Source organism: Rhizophagus irregularis, chromosome 4, assembly GCF_026210795.1.
Source record: "Rhizophagus irregularis chromosome 4, complete sequence".
Classification (NCBI taxonomy): Eukaryota; Fungi; Glomeromycota; class Glomeromycetes; order Glomerales; family Glomeraceae; genus Rhizophagus; species Rhizophagus irregularis.
In genome coordinates, this window is record NC_089432.1 from 318378 (window position 1) to 340194 (window position 21817).

Consider the following 21817-nt stretch of genomic DNA (forward strand, 5'->3'; position numbering starts at 1 on the left):
AGAATTACAAATTCATAACGTCACGTGATATTTTACCACAAATTATGATAATTTTGGCCAGAATCATGAGATCACATGAAGACATGATGGTGTCATGATGCTCTCAGAGCATCCCCGTTTCCCTTCTGTCCCTTTTCACTTTTATCACCAAGGTGACATCGCCTTGTAGCGGCTTGTTAGAGTTACGTTTGATTTTATTTATTAATTTCTTTGTAATTTGTACTGTCACTTTGTGAAATAAAATTAAATTAAAATTAAAATTAAATCATGAGATCACATGATGTAATTTAAATGACAACCTCGAAATGACTGTACTAATGATCCAAGTCACTTTGCTATCACTGCTAAAATTCAAAATCAATTTGAGAACCATTCCCTACTAATTAATGAATGATAAATTAAAATGACTTAAATTTTTAATAGGATAACAAATAATGATTTTTCATGATTGCGCGAATACTTACAAAATCAATCGCGTTATAATAATTAGTTGTGTAAACCGATGAATAAAATTTACATAGTATTTTAATTGCTCCACTTTGGATTTTTTTTTCTTCTTATGGTTCAGCGGATGGGTCGCATTCATTTCACTGACATTCACCGACAATTATCTGACAGACGTTTCACCAACAGGGTCATTTCGCAGACAATTGTTTTGCCGACAATTCTCTCACCGACAAGGAAATTTAGGATTAAAGTTAGTGTTAGGTAAGAAAATTAGGTTAGGATTAGGCTAGTATTAGGTTAGAGTAAGTGGATTAGGATTTCAAAACTATTGGTGAAATGACTGTCGGTGAAATGATTGTTGGTGAAACATCTGTCGGCGAGATAATTGTTGGCGAGATAATTGTCGGTGAAATGATTGTTGGTGAAATGATTGTCAGTGAAATGATTTTAAAAAGTTGTCCGTTTGCTCAACCTTTTATAGGAGGAAATACTGTAAACAGGTCAGAAAAAGAGAAACACGGAATCAAATTTATACTTATGGTCTAGAAAGATCGACCTTCTTTATACACTGGTAACGAGATGTAAAACCTGGACATCGTACTGAAGTTGATTGTTAAGAAGTCCGATTCTAGTTTAAGATAATCATTTTTAAGATATTTTAGTTTCCTAAAAGCCGAAAAATAAATTTTATTGTGCTTACCGTTTACTTGATATTTCACTGGTAATGATTTGGCTCTGCTGAAGGTTCTGATCCGAAGGTCTCCAGAGAAAGAATTCTGTTAACAAGAAGTTAAATCGAGCTAAAGAGGGAGCTGGAAGTCACGAAAACTTGAAAATAACAATCAGAAGTAGGTTAAAGGAACTTGGAGGATTGTCTGTAGAGTAGTAGATTGCATCAATGTTCCAGTATGATATAAACTGTACTTGCCGCCATACCATTGGAGAATCCCACTCATCCCATTACCCATATTCCATTCCATGTCACATTATCCTAATTCTATATCCCCATATCACATATCCTAATCCCATATCCTAATTTCTTTTGTATTTATTATATTTATTATATTATTTTTACCATTAGTTATTTTTATACTGTATATATTTTAATGATAAATAATATACTGTACAATTAATAATAAATAAATGCTTAATTAAATTCTTTGATATTTAAATTTTAACTTTGAGAATTATATATTGAATGATGAAAATATAAATCTTGATGGAATAAATAATTGTTATTTAGAAATCGCTTTATCAGCAAGTATGTCGGGTAATGATTCTGATAAAAGTTTCAATTATTCATGAGAATTTAAAATTTGATATTGATGAGTTGATAAATAATAACAATATAAATATTGTGATATTTTGAAATAAAAATAATCTCTAAAGTGATAATATAAATAAAATTTTATTTTATATGCAATTAAAAACAAATAAATTTATTATCGTACATCGTAACATCTAGTCATGTAACACTGCAAATATTAATGTTTTTATAAATTTAAAATATGTCAATATACTGTACAAACAAAAAAATATATAATAATAATGTAATAATAAAATTTAATGAGGAATAGGATATGGATTGGGATATGGGATATGGGATTGGAATTGGTACGGGATATGAAATCGGGTATGGATTTTTTTCGGATATGGGATTTAAGATATGAATTTGGGATTTTATAGTATGGGATATAGGCGGTGGGATAATTATACATTACTTCATTAAATGAGGTCATTTGCACCAATATTTAGTGATTATATTGCGTAATTTCCAATTGGCTCTTTAACATTCAAAATTATCGAGAAAAAATGTTCGTATACCATATTTCGAAAAAAAAAACGTTTATTTTATACAAACAAAAAACAACTTTATAGTATTGTTAAAATTTATAATTTATACAATATTTATTTAAATTTTACTACTCTATAACATTACTCTAATAAAAAATATTTAACATTTTTGAGACTAATCATTTTATGTTGAGCATCTAAATTTCCTTGCTCAGCAGATTTTTCATACCAAAAAATTGCCTGTTCCATATCTTTTTTAACACCAATTCCATTTTTATACATCGTACCAAGATTACATTGAGCAAAATCATTACCTAAACTTGCCGCTTTTTGATATAAATTAAAAGCTTTTTTTATATTTATACTTACACCAACTCCATTTTCATAACAACGACCCAAATTACTTATTCCAGTATAATAACCTAAATCTGAAGATTTTTGATAAAATTCAAATGCTTTAAATTCATTCATTTCAGTTCCAATACCTTTTTCATAACAATAACCTAACATATTTATACCAGCTGTATATTTTTTTTCTGTTAATTTATTAGCCAATTCAAAAGCCTTGATATTATTTTTTTCAATACCTTTTCCACATAAATACATATAAGCAAGATCAAATTGTGCTGTATTATTTTCTAATTCTGCTGCTTTTTTATAAAGTTCAATACCTTTTTTCTTATTAATATTAATATGATCAATTCCATGATAATTAAGATATCCAAGTAAATAAATAGAATTTGAATTATTTTGATTATTTAAAATCCAAGTATAAATTTCTTTTAAATTTATATTTTGATTATTAATATAATCAAAAAATCTTTTCTTTCTTACTAATTCTCTTCCTTCAGTTATTTCTTTAAAAACATTATTAATTAAATCATCAATTACAATATTTAAATCTTCTTCAAATATTGTTTCATTTATATTTTGAATTGAAGGTTCTATTTCTTTTGTATAATTTTTATCAAAATTTCGAATAATATGGGATAATTCTTCATGTAATAAATTATTATTATTAAGTTGTTTCAATTTGGTGATTATTTCATTAATAGATGGTCTATTAATTGGTTCACCATCCCAACATTCTAAATAAATATAAATAAATAAAAAAAATTAATGATAAAAATTAATTATGAATAATGGAATCAAAAAAATCCAAAGTTTTATTTACCAGTATAAATATTAGAATAATCGGTAGGTGTACCTGGAATAGGTGTTTCTCTATACCCTTGTAAAATATGCGTATCTAAATAAGTATTAAGAATACTTTTAAATGGTGGTTGTCCACTTGATATCTCCCATAAAAGTACTCCAATACTATAAACATCACTCTTTTCATTTAATGAGTATGTTTGTATTATAAACTTTTTTGGATCAATATAAGGAACAATACCAGATAAATATGATTCTTGTTTGGTTGCATCTCTAATTCTTTTTGATAACCCAAAGTCAGCCAGCTTGATGGTATTTTGATGAACTAGTATGTTATTAGAGTGCTATAATATTATTAATATAGTAAATATAAATATAAAAGTAAAATATTAAAATTAATTTAATGAAATTAAATTATTAATTACCAAATTCTGATGTACGATTCCTTTATTATGTAAACATGATATAGCAGACACTAATTGAAATGCTAATTCATATTTATCTTCCCAAGTAAGTTTCTTATAACTTTCTTTCAAATAGTTTTGGAGTGTATCACCATCAGCATACTCCATTACCAATAAATATTTCACCTGACCATCTTGATTTTCTAAAATATTAGATAGTAGAATAATTAATTTTATTATACAAACTATACAAGCAAAGCAAATATAATTAAGAATTTAAATATTTTATACTTTTGTCTGTAATCCCATGTAAGCGAATGATATTATTATGAAAGTTAACTTTACGTTGAAGTTCGAACTAAATCATAAATACAATTGATTAATATATTTAATGTGTATTTAATGTGTATTTAACGTTAATGTGTGTTTAATGTGTATTTAATGTGTATATTTAATGTATATTTAATGTATATAATAACCTTTATTATTACCTCACGTATAATTTCCTTTACAGTAGCATCATTGTCAAAGTTATAGAAAGATTTTAATATCATATATTGTTCGGAATTTTTCCATTTTGCACGATAAATTACTCCAGAATTCCCATTTCCAATCTTTTCAACATTATAAAAATGTTTAAATTCATAATGTTTTATATGCTTCTTTAAGATAGATTCTTCGATCCGTTTAACGCAGTTATTTGAATTATGAATATCGGATATACAAAACATTTTGAATAATACTAAAAAGGTTTTAAATTTGACAGAAACTCCGATTTCTTTGTTTAATTATTTATTACCACGACAGATTTATTTGTCGTACGGATAGGTGGGTATGGTTGTACGGGGACTTCTCTCGCAGATCGATTTTCTGCGGCCCGTGTAAATCGTCAAAACCTAATACTTTTTTTGAAAATCATCTTTAAATTATTTTCGTCCGCAAATATTTTTTTTTTTTCGTTCGCTAATTTTAACGTCCTATATTACGTCCTAAGATAGTTCATTGATTCTTGATCATACTATCCTTAACATCTTTAATTTGTGGCTTTTTTCTATGAATTGATTTAGTATAATTGAAAACTTTTATGTATTAATAGTTTTTCACGGAGATGTTGAGAACTCCCTATAAATAGGTAAATTTACGTCTTCTTCACCAAATTTAATTCCCTTAAAAATTTTATTTCCAAAATTATTATGAAATAAATATTACATAAAACATCTGTAAGGAATTATCACAACCGCCCGTCATCTGTTACCCGAATTACTTGTTCATTCTTTTTCATTCAAATATACCAAAATGAATCAGCCTACACCATTTATGAGAAAGGTAATGAAAAGATAGTTTAAAACAACAATTGAAAATTATGAAACTTTTTTTTTTTTTTTTCTTTCACATAAACTTATCTAGAAATAATTTTAATCATGTGTGGCTTTATTAAATAATTTTTTTTAAAAAAAACAATAAAAATATCTAATAATACATTATTATTTTTTTCTTAAAAAAAACATGGCTATGTTACAGTATGTATATAATAAATTATTTTTTTTTTTTTAACATCTATTTTCTATTGTCAAATTAAATTTTTTTTTTCGTAACATTACAGTATTAGTTTTTATTAAGTTTAGAATAATTTTTTTTTTTTTTTTGCTGCTATTTTTGCATAATCCATATTTAGACATTATATAGGTCAAATGACGTAATTTATTATCCTATTTAGAATAACATAGAAATGACCATTTACTTTATTTGGAAATTTTTAATTACTCTATAATAAAGCCCTCCTAAAAACGATTTTAAAATAATCTTAAGTAATAAATTAGATAATATTAAGAATAGAACAGAACAAAAAAAAATAAAATTAAAAATTAAAATATAAAATATAAAATACAAAATATAAAATACAAAATATTTAAAATATAAAAATTATTTTTAATTATTTTAATTTATTTTAATTATCATTTTAAACGATCGGAAAATTCTTGGACTATTCGACTAGAACAAGGGATAACCAGAACAAGGGATAACCAATCATATAACCAATCATATTTTTTATTATATTTTTATATTAAAACTAATAATATTTTTTAATAAAATACTTCATTAATTGGTTAAAAAATGATAATAAGAATATTATTTGTTTAATTTTTTTGTTAAAAAAAGAACGACAAAATGATCGACCAAAATTGTCTGTTAATAGAAATGTGTATATGGTGCATATCATAAATGTATATTAAAAAAATGTTGGTGACACAAGTATTTTAACACAACGTGATACAATTGTTCATCCAAATTATACCATGAAAATGCAAAAAAAACAATGAAATCAATGAAATGTATATATGTAAATATTGATTTTAATAAAAAAAAAAAAAAGATATTCACTATGTCATTATCTTCATTATTTGACCATTTACAAGATTGTGTGACGGTAGCGGTTCAATATATACTACATATTGGGTTAGAATTTTATGTGGAATATAATTACGTACTCAAGAATCTAATAAAAAAAGATCGGTCAACTACCAATAAAAAAATATATTATAATATATTGTTTTCTTTATTATAATCTTTTTTTGTTTTCAAGTCAGGTGGAAAATTGATTATCCTTTTTATTCTTTCTTTTCCTATATTATATATATATATATATATATATAAAAGATCAAATTCAATAAAATTCAATAAATTACAATAAATTTCAATAAATTACGATATATTTCACCGCATAAGATCAATTGATACAAGAATTTTAGAATCATGTTCTTTTTTGCACGTTTAGTTTCAAACGTATAATACGCGTCATGATTATTTTTAGCGTACAAAGAAAAAATATTCTTGTGTTTTAAATATTTCGCCAAATTTTCTTAAATGGATATATAAAAAAAGTTTTACACGAGGAACGTTTTATTAAAAGCCACAAAAATCATAACGAATTAAAATCCGAAACTAACCTAATAATTAGGTTTCGAACACGTAAAAATTGTGATTCGTCTCACCGTTCAAAAATAATCGATGCCCCTTCAATATTCTAAGTTTGGTCATTAGGCTTATACATTATCTTTAAACTTAATCGATTATATTACACGTATAAATGTATAAAATGTATATATATGTATTTTAAGTTATATTTTAAGTTATATATTTTATATAATGTTGATATATAATGTTGATATATAATGTCATATATTATGTTGTATATTATACAATTATATAATTATTTTATTTATTTATATGATCTCATCTAACGATAATACAGTATATATATATTTAACGTAATGCATATGTAAATTATTATAAAATATTATGTTCTAAACAAATATGAATATGTCACATATGAAAAAAAAAAAACTTTATTTTGTTTATAATGTTTAGTTGTGAAACAATTAAGCTCCAAAAGTTTTACATCATAATGTTTACCGCATTTCATTGTGAAAATTGCATAAGTTCTTAAAAATTCTGAGAACAAAGAATCATAAATAGTTTCAATGGAAACCAAATTAGAATATTAATTTATATTAATTATATTCATATAATGCAAAAAGAACTGAACAAAACTGAATGATTAATAATTTTACTTTTTTGATTTAAAAAAGAACAATAAATATGCAAAAAACGCGATAAGTTATTTCATTTGTTTTATTAAGCTACACCTCGAAGGTATAGTTACAATGGGTCCTTGTATAGAAAATATAAATAATAAACTTTCTTTCTTTGTACTCGGAGAGAGTTTCAAATTTGGTAATTTTACGTCATAAGAACTTAAGATATTTTGGCTGATAATCTTTGTAACATGGGGTCAACGAAATTTATCAATAAAAAAAAAAAAATATGTCAACTAAGAATAGAAAGAACATTACGTTGTTTTTATGTTGAATAAATTATTTTTTATTGCATGGATTTAAAATCTTTTTTAAAATATTATTTTTTTTTTTTGAACGGCCAATTGATTTTATTAAGAAATTATATTATCGGCTTTGTAAGCCCGATTTCTCTTTTTATTGAGATTTTTTTTTTGGCCAATAATCAAACCCAAAATAAAATTATTAATTAAACATTACAAAAAAAACTTATGACGAAATATTTTTTATTTGGTATCTGCGCACAACGAAATTCGTCATTACGCATAAATATTTGGTTATAAAAATTATAAAAATAACTTTATTGTGACACAAATGACGAAACGTGTTTGTATAATATACAGTCAATTTGATTAATTTGGGATTGATCAAATATCAATAATATTAATGATCGTCGATATACATATATTCAAAACACAATATATATAGGTAACAAAAAATATATTATAATTAAAATATTATATATATATACATATATAATATATATATTCTCGATAATGAATGATTTTTGATTGTTACATTAATATACATACATTAAAATTTCTTTCTTGTTGTTATATTAAAACAAAAAATGAACCAAAACAAATCTGGAAGAATATAATTGATAAGCCTACACAAAAATATTTTAATGATGAATTTGTTTTCTACATTTGGATTAATTGATTTCGTTTGTTTATGCAGAAAAAAAAAGGAACTAAAAAACTAAAAAAAAACGAGTTTTTTTTTAAAGATTTTTTTTTTATTTCAGTTGTACTATTCCAAAAAAAAAAAATAAAACTTCCTTTTGATAATCAGATGTATCAGTTAGATTAACGAATTCCTGTTAATATCTTGACATAATACTGATAAGCTGAAACTTTAAAAAAGTACAATATAAATATCCTATCGAAAAGTCCTTCTTCCCACCTAAAAAAATTTTCTACAATTTTTTTTTAAAAAAAATTTTTTTTTGTTTTTAAAATTATATAATATAATTAATTTTTTTCTTCAAATATATATATATTTTTTTTTATCAAAAAAAAAAAAAAAAAACAAATAAAACAAAATGAAATATCCAAAGATTGAAACAATGAAAATGACTTGTCAATCTTCAAACACAAATACAAAAATTGCACTCCCATTTCCGCCAATTATTAAGGCAATCGATATTGTAAATAGACGTAAACCTTCTAGATTCAAGTCAAAAAGTCCAAACGCATTTTTAATTTATCGTAAAGCATTTTTAAACGAACTCAATCGACAAAATCATAATCTTAGAATGACTGATGTTTCTAAGCTAGTAAGCAATTATTGGAAAGGTGAACCAGATAATGTAAAAGATGCCTATCGTAAAATAGCTCAAGAAGTAGAAGTTGAATTAAACGAAAAACGTAAAAAAACCGCATCATACAAAATTGTATGGAAAAATTCTAAATATTCTTCTCGCAAACGAAATCAATGCGAAAAGATAAAGAAAGATAAATCCGAAGTTAATACAAAGTTCAGACCGGCCGTTTCTTCTAATGACAAGATATTTTATCAATTTGTACCCGTCGATACCGAATTTACTTCAAAACCATCAAAAAGGAACAATAAAGAAAATAAACCGTCTTCCGTTGAACCAAAAATTCCGTCGTGTAACATATCGGAGAATCCGAATTCTCAAAACATCGAATCAAATTATACTCAAGAATCGAACGATATTTACGATAATCCAGATTTGGATTTGAATCTTAACGTTAATCAATTTACGCCGTCTTATAATATACAATTCGAACAATTTGAGGAAAATCCCGTAACAAACATAGAAGAATACATTTTCAGCGAAGAAAATGTCGATCAATTATTATATTTCCAAAATTTCCAAAATTTAAACCTTCCATATTTTAACCCACCACCTTTATATATGTAAGCTTATTTACTTTTAATTAATACTTGTAAAATATCGTAAAAACAAAAAAATTCAATTAGTTTATTTTAATATTCATTGTAAAATTGTAAATATTTTTTTTATTTTATTTTATTCCTTTTGTTTGTATTTTTATTTTTTATTTTTTATTTTTTATTTTTATTTTATTTATTTTTTTTTTTTTATTTTGTGTTTTGTGTTATAAAAATTCAATTGTAATTTTTTTTTTTAAAAAAAAAAAAAAAAAAAAAATTTAAAAAAAAAAGCATACATGAGTAATATGCAAATCATCTATCACATAATTGTTGAATAAAAAGTTCCTTAAATTATAACATTTGGAGATTTTCCTGTTTATGTTTGCATTACAAGATACAACACCTGCATTTTCTATTATTTTTTACCTAATCTGTATATAAACAAATGATGAAATACCAAACATCAACGTGAGCACTAGACCGATTTTGAACAACGTAACCAGACATTTTTTTTCTTTTGATGAAGAATTATAGGAACAATATGTAAATATTAAGTGAATGCCTAATCCCAGAAATATAAATTTAGTGGTCAGGTGCAACTACTATTAAAATGTACGTACAGATATCATTCATGTTCTAAAAAAAGCAATAAAAATTTTTGCATTCATTATCCAAAAAAGGAAAAAGCTAAATAATTATTTTTTACGAAAACTCGAACTTGGAGCGTATATTTCTGGTTCTTGAAATGTACAATTTCTCGAAATAAGATTTTTTTATATATTGAGAAATATGGAGTAATATGGAGAAATATGGAGAAATGTTATTTTATAATGAGAATTTCGACAATTAATTAAACATAATAAAAACAATAAAATTCAATAAAATTAAAAATTCTGAATAACAATGAACTATACTAAAATAATCGTAACCTTAGGTATTTACTAAGTGTAGCATAAAGCATGTGCAGTAAACATACTATATTTAGCTATCAAACTTACCGAAATTAAATGCCTTGTTTTAGTATGATCGACACATCAAATTTAGTACAGCATTCTTTTCTTTTTTATGCTAAAAATACGATTCAATATGAGTTACATGACCAAAAATTTTTTTGAATTAAATTTAACTCTTTTAAGTTATTAAAAAATAATTATTGATTGGTGAATATTTGATATTGAAATTATTAGTAAAAAAATTTGTCTGCATTCTTTCAATTTCATTTTTACTTTTTTTTTTTGCCATTTTTTTTTTCTTTCTAGAATTCTATAATTAGATTAGTTTTTATCAACCCGTTTGTCTATTTGTAACAAAAAATTTATTTTTCTGTAATAATTTATTTTTGTCCAAACGTTTTTTTCGTTACATGTTCATATTTTTCATTAGAAGCTCCGTTAGTCCGTTTATCAAATCTCGGATCAACGTTTTTTCTACGACACTGCATTTTGACGCAAAATGTTTTTTTTACCGCCCAACCAGTACGTGCATGACTTAATTGACCTATCGTGCATAATACCCCTTCCATAAATAATAAATGTAGCATCCGTTCACCCCTAATCATTGAAAAAATTAACGCAAAAAATATTATATTTATTTATTTATAGTTTTTTTATTTTATTTTTATTATCATCTTTCAAAATAAATTACATTCTTGGTATTTATTAAAGTTCATTATTTGTATTATTTGTCAAATTTAAACTAAATAAACAAATAAATAATAATCTCTTTTTTACTATGGCCAAAGAAAAAAGCCGTAACCCGCCGAAATTTTTTACACGTGATGATATTAATATTTAGATTTTATTTACATAATTTCATATCTCATATCTATATAATATCATCCTTTCCCATGAATGTATATACCCGGATATTCATATAATGAATTTCTAATATAATAATAATTTCCCCCTGAAATTTTTTGTGGAATGTTATTTATGTTATAGTACCCGGGTTATTATAATTTATTATAATAAAGAACGCTTTTTGTTCCTCATGTATGACTAAGATCACCGCATCTTTGATAAATTCAGTATTATAACAATCGTTGGTAAAAAAGATCATTTTTTTTTTTAAAAAAAAAAGAAAATTCATTACGTATTATTTATTTTTTGTAATACGAAAAAATATTATTTACACACACCTCCCTGTGTCATTTAAATATTTTTGGCGTTTAATTGAGAATATAAAAATTTTACATTGTTTTGTCTAATATAACTATAAAAATATGTAATATATAAATTAATTGTAAAAATGTTGCAAATATTTAATAATATTAACTAATAAGATATTATTTACTAATTTTAAAGAATAAAAAAGAATAAAAAAAAGAATAAAAAGAATAAACAAAGAATAAAAAGAATGAAAATATTTATATTATAGTTTTTTTTTTCTTTTTATATTAAAAAAAAAATTATTATTTTGGTCATCTGATTCATTTTTATTTTATTTTATAACACAAAAAGTAAAATTAACTTTCTTTTTTCAGTTTCGGTACCCATCTCGAATTTTTTTTTAGAACAGGTTTATATTGGCGTATCTCATTTTCCAAATTTAACTCTATTTTATTATTATTTGTTTTATCGATAACCATCAATCCCAATTCATTTTTATAAAAATATCAAAATATCAGATACGTATTACAAAATCTAACTGGATGTAGTTCGGGCCAAATTCATATTGAACGGCCGAAATTTATGAAATATAACGTTGACCAGAATTAACGTCCAGTGATTATTTATTTTGTTTATTTATTTTACGGCTAGCAATAATCCAGTGATTATATGGCGCAGCAATCATATTATTCACATATCGCATATCATGTGACTACGCATACCGCCAAATGAAATTATAGCTTCTAGCAACATTATAGACTCTTGGCCAGCATTAAGAATATAATCTAGACATGAACACACAGTAATACAAAATGTCCCGTTATCCGCCCATGACGATAGGTGATTGGTCCGGTCATTGCAAACGCAAAAATAAAAGATTAGTGTTCGGAATAAATTAGGTGATATTCAAATGGCTGATCCAAGAAATATCTTCTCTGGAGTTAGTGTTGGTCTCTGTGAATAGTTGTGTCCAAAAGTAAAGTAAATATAACGGTTGTAAATCAGAATTACCATCTTTAGCTAACCACAATAGTGCAGTATTTACAGTAAATTTACAGCTTATGTTTATTATATTACAACCGCTAAAGGTTGTAATTCGATATATAATAATAATCTTTACTTACGGCAACCAGCCTTATCTGGAGTCAATCCCTTCTATAGCAGTTGATTCAAATCTGGTATCATATAATTTCATGTGCCATGCCAATATACCATGCAAATAACTCATAGTCGGTAGATTTTTTGCGTCTTCAAAGTATAGTTGCAAGATCGGTTTTGAGGATTCGGAAGGGAGTTGGCAAATAAAGTCATTTTTACGTTATCCTATACAAATAATAATGAGAAACAAGCTATTGTACACTTTAGTTTGTGATACTGTGAATTTTTTAGTTGCAAAAAATTTGCATTTAAACCTTTAAAATACTAAACAAACTTTTAGTTGTATAGTGTTCAACTGAAGATCTGCAGAAATGGTGGCGTCAATCAAGTAAATATGGCAGGAATTCCCCAACCATTTTTGACTGGGGCGATGATATCCCATTTCTTGCGAAACTTAGACTATATTTGCAAAACCAAGGTGTAGATCCAGCAGATACAGCAGTAGATCCACCAACAGGAAAATGGTGGCGTCAAATAAAAGTAAAAAATTATGTGAGAAATTTATTTTAAAAAACAAACTATTTGAAACTTTGTGATAAATATTATGTATTAAATATGTAAGTGTTGAATGGGTTCACATAAAGAGCATTACTCAAGGGTATCAGAAAAAGGTTACTGATGATCATATATGAATTTTTTGCATTTGACTTACGGATCACGAATAAATAGCGATCAACAGAAATTTGGAATAATTTTAAATTATTACCCGATCTTTCTCTCTCAAACCATTTGGCAGCTTTACCTTTTAGGCATGTTTAAAGAAGCCGAGAGCGCCAAATTATTGTCGGAGGCAGTTAGTTTATTACATTACTCAGTTTATAATATTTTGATTATTTGTAATTCAATTAAATAATTTTAATTTATAATAATTATTACAATAACTACTCTTAATAGAAAATTTTTATGATTGCAAATTTTCTTTAAAATCTTTTTTTGATCGTCACGACGTCACGAACTTCGAAATGTTGATCATCATGTGAAATTGAACCAATTATCACATAAGTGATATAAACGTGAACGTGTTAAATTGGTCATAGATTTGCCCGTTTAACTCATTAAATTATAAAAATCACAAAAAAACCATTTTTTAATTTAATTAAAGAAATAATTTTTTTAAATCAAAATAATCGACTTACTATCAAGAATTGATTTCGATTAAAAATTTAAAATTCAATTTTCCTAATTTTTGTCGATGATTGTTGCTAATATTAACCGGGGAGAAAATTAACCGGGTAAGGAATTACGTTAATTCTGTTAATTCTGGTACAATCCAGTTTTGAAGCTTGACTAGGAATTATGCAATTCTGCCCGCCGGTTAATTTTCGCCCCAGTTAAATGTTTAACAATTATATACCTATAAATTTATTTTGATTTTCTTTGAATAAACATATTTAATTTGCCTTTGATTAAGAATCAATTGTCTTTCAGTTAAAAATTGAATTCTCTTCAGGAATCAATATTTAATTCAGATTATAATTTTTAAACGAAAAAAAAACTTACGGTTAAAATTAAGTTTTTTTACGATTCAAGGATACTACTTTTACGGAAATATCTGGTTTATTAAATTTAATAATATTATTTTCAACTTTTATTTTCATATTTGAAATGCATCACGAAAATAAGGCGAGCAAACTTTTAATATAAAAGAATGCAAACGAAAAATCTTTGTGTTTGCTTCTTCTCCAACTAATACTTCTATATCATAAAATTCACCAATTTTTTACGATTAGCTAAATATTACCAGTGGTGACGGTGAATTTATGATGCAATGGCGGCTTATTAGATTTTTAATTTTGGCCAAAAGTACATTATAATGCTGGTGTGGTGACCATCATCACTTGGTGAGCTTTAGCAATTTTCTTAATTTTTATGATTAAAATTAAATTTTTTCGACTAGAATTCAATTTTTTCATATGGGCTAATCTACAGAATCGCCCAAAATTAAGGATTGTAAAATTTAGAGGCATTAGATAAACCAATAAATCACGTGAATATTTAAGCACGTGAAAAACTGAAAATCAGCGAAAAATCAAAAAAAAAATGTTTAACTAGCTCAGATTATTATTGCCGACCAGACTTTCACATATATATATCTGGAAGAATCTAAGAATCTGGTAACGGAACGGCCGCAGTTTTTTATTTAAGCTGTGTACCAGTAACTTCTTAACACCACAGTTATATTTATGAACGGGAAAATAAATGGATTGGTGAAATTTGGTTTGTCAAACATTAGAGTAATGATTTTATAAATGATGTCCAATTTGGTAAACATCAACAAATCCAACTTTGTTTCTATGCGTTCTTTTGAACAACTGTTGTTGCCAGTTCTTTACATTTAATAAAAATTAAACTATATATTTTATCGTGCGTAAGCAGAAGGTTATTATTATATATTAAAAAGGTATATACTTAAATTAAGTCAATCACGGTCAATAAAATAAACACAAATTCACCGAAATCTATCGTTGATCCAATCAGATGTAAACAAAGTGTAGCACTCCTGGCATATACGATCAGACACAAATAAAGGACAACAAAAATACAACAACAAAAAAAAAAAAAAAAAAATAGAAAAGGAAGACGAAGCAACTGGATGTGAAAATATGGGCTTTATTATATATAAAAATGTCAAGTTATCTCTCTTTTTTAATCTTTACAAAACTTCATATCTATATTAATTTTTTAATAATAAAAACTATTAAATATATTTGTTTTAGGAAATGTAAATCATTAATTATTTGAAAGGTTACTTAGAATTTTTAGAATATTTTTTTGCAAGGTTTCTTGAAAATCAAAATCTAAGGATTATGAATTATTTGAATCTAAATTAATGAAAATTTCATCTCCAAAATTATTCTTTCATGTTAATTGGCGATTCTTTTTTGAGTATTTTTTACATATTCAGTTGGTATACCGCCACACACCACCTTTCTTTCTTTTACGAAATATTTTTCTAATAAATTGTTAATATGTCATATCAATAACAAAATAAGGTTTGTAAAGGATGTCATTATACTAGAGAAAGTTGTGAATTTTTTAATGAAAAAGGAATTATTTTGAAAATGTTGCAAACGCTAAAATAATATTACAAGATCACATTCAATAAAAAAAACAGAAAATCTGTCGCGACAATTAGTTATGCAGGATATAACAGAAACCATATATAATTCCTTAACCTCTTATAAATAATACTAATAAACTTTACCAACCCATCGCCAACTGTGCTACGGTGGTGAAGGAAAAAATACTGAACTAAGCATGAGTTTAAATATTTTAATTGTGAAATTTGATGCTATATAGTAACTCTTATATAAGAGGGTGATGGTTACATACAGGTTTACATATTAAATCAGAAAAAGGACACACTTCTTTTGACATAGCATGTTTAATAATATTTCGTATTTGTAATGCATAGGAACAAACTATTTAGCGTTAATTATATTTACAGTACATATAAAATATATGCTCTTTTATTATATCTTAGTAGTTTATTATAATAACTAAATAATAAAATTAAAAGTACGTAAAATAATTGTATAACATTTTTTTCTAACTATCACTGGAGGTGATGATCACCGGTGACTGAAATTATGATAATCGACCAGCATTAAAAAAAATATAGTGCCGGTAAAAATTGATAATTCTGGCCAACGGTGACAGTGATTTGAAATAAAAACCATAAAAAAATACAATCACGATAAAATAAAATCACCAAAAATAATTCAACACAAATTTTTTTTTAGTTAACAGACCAAAAATTTTTCAGGTTTAATTATACAACTTTATTCTAGGGTAGCGTAAATTTAGTTAATATAAATTTGTATAACTATACTACTTTCATAGGTAAAATAGCTTTTTTTTTAATCAATATTTTTATTTTTATTTTAAACAGATAGACAGCAACGGAGGTGCTACAAATTTTGGAGTTGAACGCTTTACAAATTTTTTTATTTTATTTATTTTATTTTATGTGAAGTTGGCAAGGCGCACAAAAAGATATGAATAAGTAAACGAAAGTTACTAATCTACATAGAACCTGTCATCCGTCAAGGCCATAACCAGGACGAACCCTTACTTCTAATTAAATGAGAAACCAGACCAGCTCCCTACCACTACCGATAAGGAACAGTGAGCATCCGGGGTATGAAAAAGAGAAAAACCCAATCTAAAAAAAATATTTTAAGATCCGTATTATTCTTTCAGTAAAAATACTGCCACCTGTAAATACTGTCATAGGTGGAATGGTTAACACTATTCTGATTGGTAAAAAGGGTATAACTATTAAACTATAAGGTTTACAAAAATTGAATACAGGAATAGAAAATATTTCTATATAAAAGGGGTATCTGGACAAAATTTTTTTAACGTTAATCAATAAATAATAAATAAATATGTGGAGGTCAGGTGATTTCAGAAATTTTACTATTTGCTATACGCATGTTTTTCAGAGCCGAAATTATGCTAAAGTCGGTCAGTTACTAAAATAGGTAATAAATTTTGATTGGCATTATCTAAAATATCTAAAAAAGGAAGGATCTACGCGATTTTTTTTTTTTTTGGTCATACTCGCGTCTGAATCGCACAATAAAGGTCACTCATAGTAAACTTTTTTTTTACTAATGAAACTACTTTTTATTCCATAAATAAACTTGTATGCAATAATAAATTACATATATTATAAAAATTTTATACATACCTATTTGATTTATATAAAATAGATATATTATAAGATTTGCTTGTACTTTTGAATGAAGTGCTTTTCACGAGTTTGAGCTTAATAATAAGTTTATTAAATATATTAAAAAATATGTAATCATAAAACATTAAATTGATTAAGTCTGGAAATTTATAACAATTATATATCATAAGTGACGCGCGTCAGTATATCTGGTGCACAACATATACATTTCTTTCAAATTTCATCCAATCTTTTTAGTAATTTTTTAAATTTTCTTTATAATCAGAATTTCAGTGAGCCCCAAATTTCCCCGCTCACGTGATCCTATGTTTATTTATCACAAGTCATCACACCAATGACCAATCTCCGGGCATGAAATACTATTTATCTGATGAGCACTTGAGACTTGAGTAGCGGAAAATTTATGTCACTTGTTTTCGTCACGCCAAATTTTCACGTATTACTGCATAATGCTGTGTGTGGAGAATTTTGAGGGATCGCTATACGAGTTTCAGAGTTTGTTCGTTGCGTCACATTCTTACAACATTTCATTATTATAATTTATTACGCTGAAAAATTATTGTAACTACTTATTCTAACAATACTACGTGATTAAATCTGTCCAATCGGAAATTCAGAATGCTAATAATTGTGATATTAATCGTTGCAAAGCACAATAACTTACAAGTAAAAAAATTCAATATATTCAAATGTACAAATATAAGTTCACCACCAAAATATTCAGGTAATATTAACTGTAGCCTCTTTTATTTAGTTTTTGACGTAGGTAAACGTAGGTAAGCAAAAAAAAATCATTCTTGTATTGGATGTATTAAATAATTTAATTAAAATAATAAAATCACAATTGTTGTATAATAAGTCAAAGTGTATAAGAAAAATATTTTGGATTTATTCAACAAATTAGTTCGCAATCTAATAATTTATTAAAACTTCAAGAATTTTGTACAAATAATGGTTCAATCTCCTGAAAAAATATTCTTTCACATCACTTTCTGAAAAATCTTCAATTATTTGTAATCATCTATGAAAAAAGATAAGAGAAATTGAACATTTTTCATTAGAAAATTATGAAGTATTTCAAATCATAGATAGCCGAGATGAATAATATCGGATTTGTCTCCTTTACGACAGAGTAGTGTTCCAATCCGTTAAACCGCTATACGTCGGATTACGGATATCCGTCAAAAAATTCGGATTTTCGAAATCGAATAATTGAATAATGGCATCATTCAAACTTGTCCATCAATAATATCATATAAATTTGTTTTTATCCGATCCGATTATCCTTCGGATATCCGTTGTAAGGGTTGAAATTATCTAGTGAATTTATTAATTACAGGGAGCAGTGTTATATTTAGTTTAGGTGTATAAATTTTTTTATTTTATGTATAACGTGTAACGTCCGTAATTGACGTTAAACTATTCTGAAATTGAAATATATTTGAAATTAACTTATTTAGAAATAGAAATTTTAGAGATTATATTTTATTTATATTTTAAGAGGGGATTTTTGAACCAATTATTTCATCGGAATTTGTATAAGGAATTTTTGATATAATTATTTACTTTCTTAATGGGAAGCCTAGATTAACAATGATCGTCGTGTATAAATAGACTTTAATTCTAACCATTTGAGGGAATTAATTTTTAAATATTCGATTCTTTTTGCCTTTTCTTATGATGAAAAAGTGCCTCATTAATTATTTTAATTAATGAATTATAGATTAGTTACTATGAAGAGAAACTATCGCATTTTTAGTTTAGGAATTAAGAAATTACCTTTTTCATTTTTAATTAATTCGTTATATTAGTTTAAAATTCAAGAAATTAATCTTAATAATTTTTAACCAAGCATTTTTATGATTTATTATAGAATATTGTATAACTTTGCATTACTTAATAAAGGATTATTTTTATAGCTCAAGGTGGCAACGTCTTATATGACGAGTCTTGCACCGTCAAATATCCGGAATCTGGCAGATTTTTCGGATGACGGATGATGATCAGATCAGATAAACAGATTACGGATGTCTTCAGATCGATAGAGGTGATTTTAAGAGATTTTGAATATATCTACGTTTTTGAAACTCAAGTTATTAAATGTAGAATAGAACAAAAATCTACATAGTAATTGTTATTAGAGAGTGAGAGTATGTCTTATAATTAAGAAATTTGTATATCTTTCACATATTTTTAAATAGAATTTGAATTTAAATTTATTTAATTTAAAGGTTGGAACCGGCCAAAAAAATTTTAACCGATTAAAAACCGATGAACCAAAGCCTTAATCTGACTAATTAATCGATTAATATTAAAAAAAAAAATTCAATTTTTTTTTTGACTGCAACTTTTTACTCATATATTTAGCTGTATTAAAGTCATATTTTAATCATACGAACCAAAATTTCACATTTGACTAGAATTTTTTAGATAATTTAATTGATTTTTGCACTCTTAATCGATTAAGCTCACAACCTCTAATTTAACTGTAAATATAGGAACTTTTTATCCTACCCATTTCTGCAAAAAAAAATCTGTTATTTCAGAAGGACTAGGTTCATGTCAAATACTTATCAATATTACTAAAAATTACATATATAAAATTTTAGTTTAAAAACTAATAAAATCATAAAATTTTTTTTATTAGGCCGGGCAAAAAAAAAATTTAGATTCTTGTGACCTGTCCGGGTCAGTTTTTCGAAAAATGGGAATTTTTTTTTTATAGTAAAAATTGTTATCACGTGATTATAAGTTATTGGCCAATGTGGCGTAAAAAAATTAAATTTTTACAAATATAAAAAAAAAAAATGCCGGCCGGCCGGCCAGGTCATTTTTAAAATTTTATGTCACGAGAATCTAAAAATTTTTTTTGCCTGGCCTTAGTATTCACGCACTTGGCCTTACTGCGCCTTATATGTATTACTTTGCGCAACAAAAAATGACAAAATTTAACATGCTAATATAATAAATATTCTATAATATTATAACAAAAAAATTGGATATGTTAATTATTGCAACAAGCATACGCTAATTTTTTTTAAAGATTATGAACGATCAAATAAAGGATTTATTGATATGTTTCATAAAAAGTAAAGTGGTTTCTTTTTTAGAAATTTCAGTATTTATGATTCTAGGTATATCTATGGTCAGTCATTAAATAATCAGATAAAATACATATGTTGTGCGTCAGATGATGCTGGCCTACATTAGATATTGCCCAATATTATAATGCCTTAAGTGGGTTGGCCAGCATTACTAGGCTAGCTTATTTGATGCACAACATATGTTTATACATTAAAAAAAAATAAATGAAATGAACATTGAAATTATTCATTGTAATTATCTATATCCATAAATTTATATAAAAACTAAATATCAAAAATAAGACTTTCATCCTGAAACTATCAGTCCAAAGACCAGTCTAACTTCGAGATTGCATGTTATTTTAGTAATTTCAAATAAAAACTTTTTGTTGGTAAGAATTGATTCTTCACAAAATTGACCAGTAAGACAAATTTTTGATCAAATTACTCAATAGAGCCTTTTAAATAATTAAAAAACAATATTACATAGTATTTAATAACCACATCGGAAACCGTACCAGAACTTTATTGTTATTTTTTTTGGTATCTTGAAAAAAGATGACTACCCCATTACCCAATTTGTTTTAAAATTGAGCCAAAATTATATGATTATTAAAAAGATGACAAATATTATGATATTACGATTGAAGTTGATGGAAATCCTAATGTAAAAATATTTCGTGCTCAAATAAATATTTTGTGTTACCGTTCTCCATATTTACAACGAACTTTAACTTCTAATAATAATAAAAAAAATATTTTATATTTTTCAATTACAATTTTATTAGAATTTTTCTAACTATCACCGGGGTGATGATCACCGGTGACTGAAATTATGATGATCGACCAGCATTAAAAAATATAGTGCTGGTAAAAATTGATAATTCTGGCCAACGGTGATGATCACCCCCGGTGATTTGAAGTAAAAAACATTTTATTAATATTAATTATAAATAGGTAATTTTATTACTATTAAATTTTTTTATCCCTTAAACGGTAAGCAATTGTGCCCGCAATTTTACTGAAGATTCAACTCTCATCTAATTTTATGAAAAATTAAGTACATTTAATAAAAATTTTTTTCCATAATAGCTTAAATCATAAATTCATCCATTGATATTTTTAGAATAACCACAAAATTTGTACTTTAACTTTGACGATTTCACTGATAATCAGTTATAGCTATATAAAAGCTTAATAAAATATGTAGAATTTGTCATGAGATACAATTTTTATTATTATGATTTTTAAT

At 25.5% G+C, this 21817-nt stretch overlaps 2 protein-coding genes across 2 annotated transcripts; one reads left to right on the forward strand and one right to left on the reverse strand.

The window, feature by feature from the left end:
* Positions 1–2339: 2339 nt before the first annotated feature.
* Positions 2340–4531, reverse strand: OCT59_023449 (uncharacterized protein; the record flags this gene model as incomplete). The annotated part of the gene is made up of 5 exons (XM_066134697.1): positions 2340–3329; positions 3416–3740; positions 3822–4003; positions 4092–4158; positions 4292–4531. 5 exons carry the CDS (start codon positions 4529–4531, stop codon positions 2383–2385), a joined length of 1761 nt encoding a protein of 586 aa, XP_065990795.1. The 3' UTR covers positions 2340–2382.
* Positions 4532–8563: 4032 nt separating this feature from the next.
* OCT59_023450 (uncharacterized protein) lies at positions 8564–9703 on the forward strand. The gene has a single exon (XM_025316280.2). It carries the CDS (start codon positions 8700–8702, stop codon positions 9543–9545), a length of 846 nt encoding a protein of 281 aa, XP_025180887.2. The 5' UTR covers positions 8564–8699; the 3' UTR covers positions 9546–9703.
* The last annotated feature ends 12114 nt before the right edge of the window (positions 9704–21817 follow it).

Coding starts and splice junctions, on each gene's coding strand:
- OCT59_023450 (XM_025316280.2), top strand. CDS start 8,700: ATGAAATATCCAAAGATTGAAACAATGAAAATGACTTGTCAATCTTCA.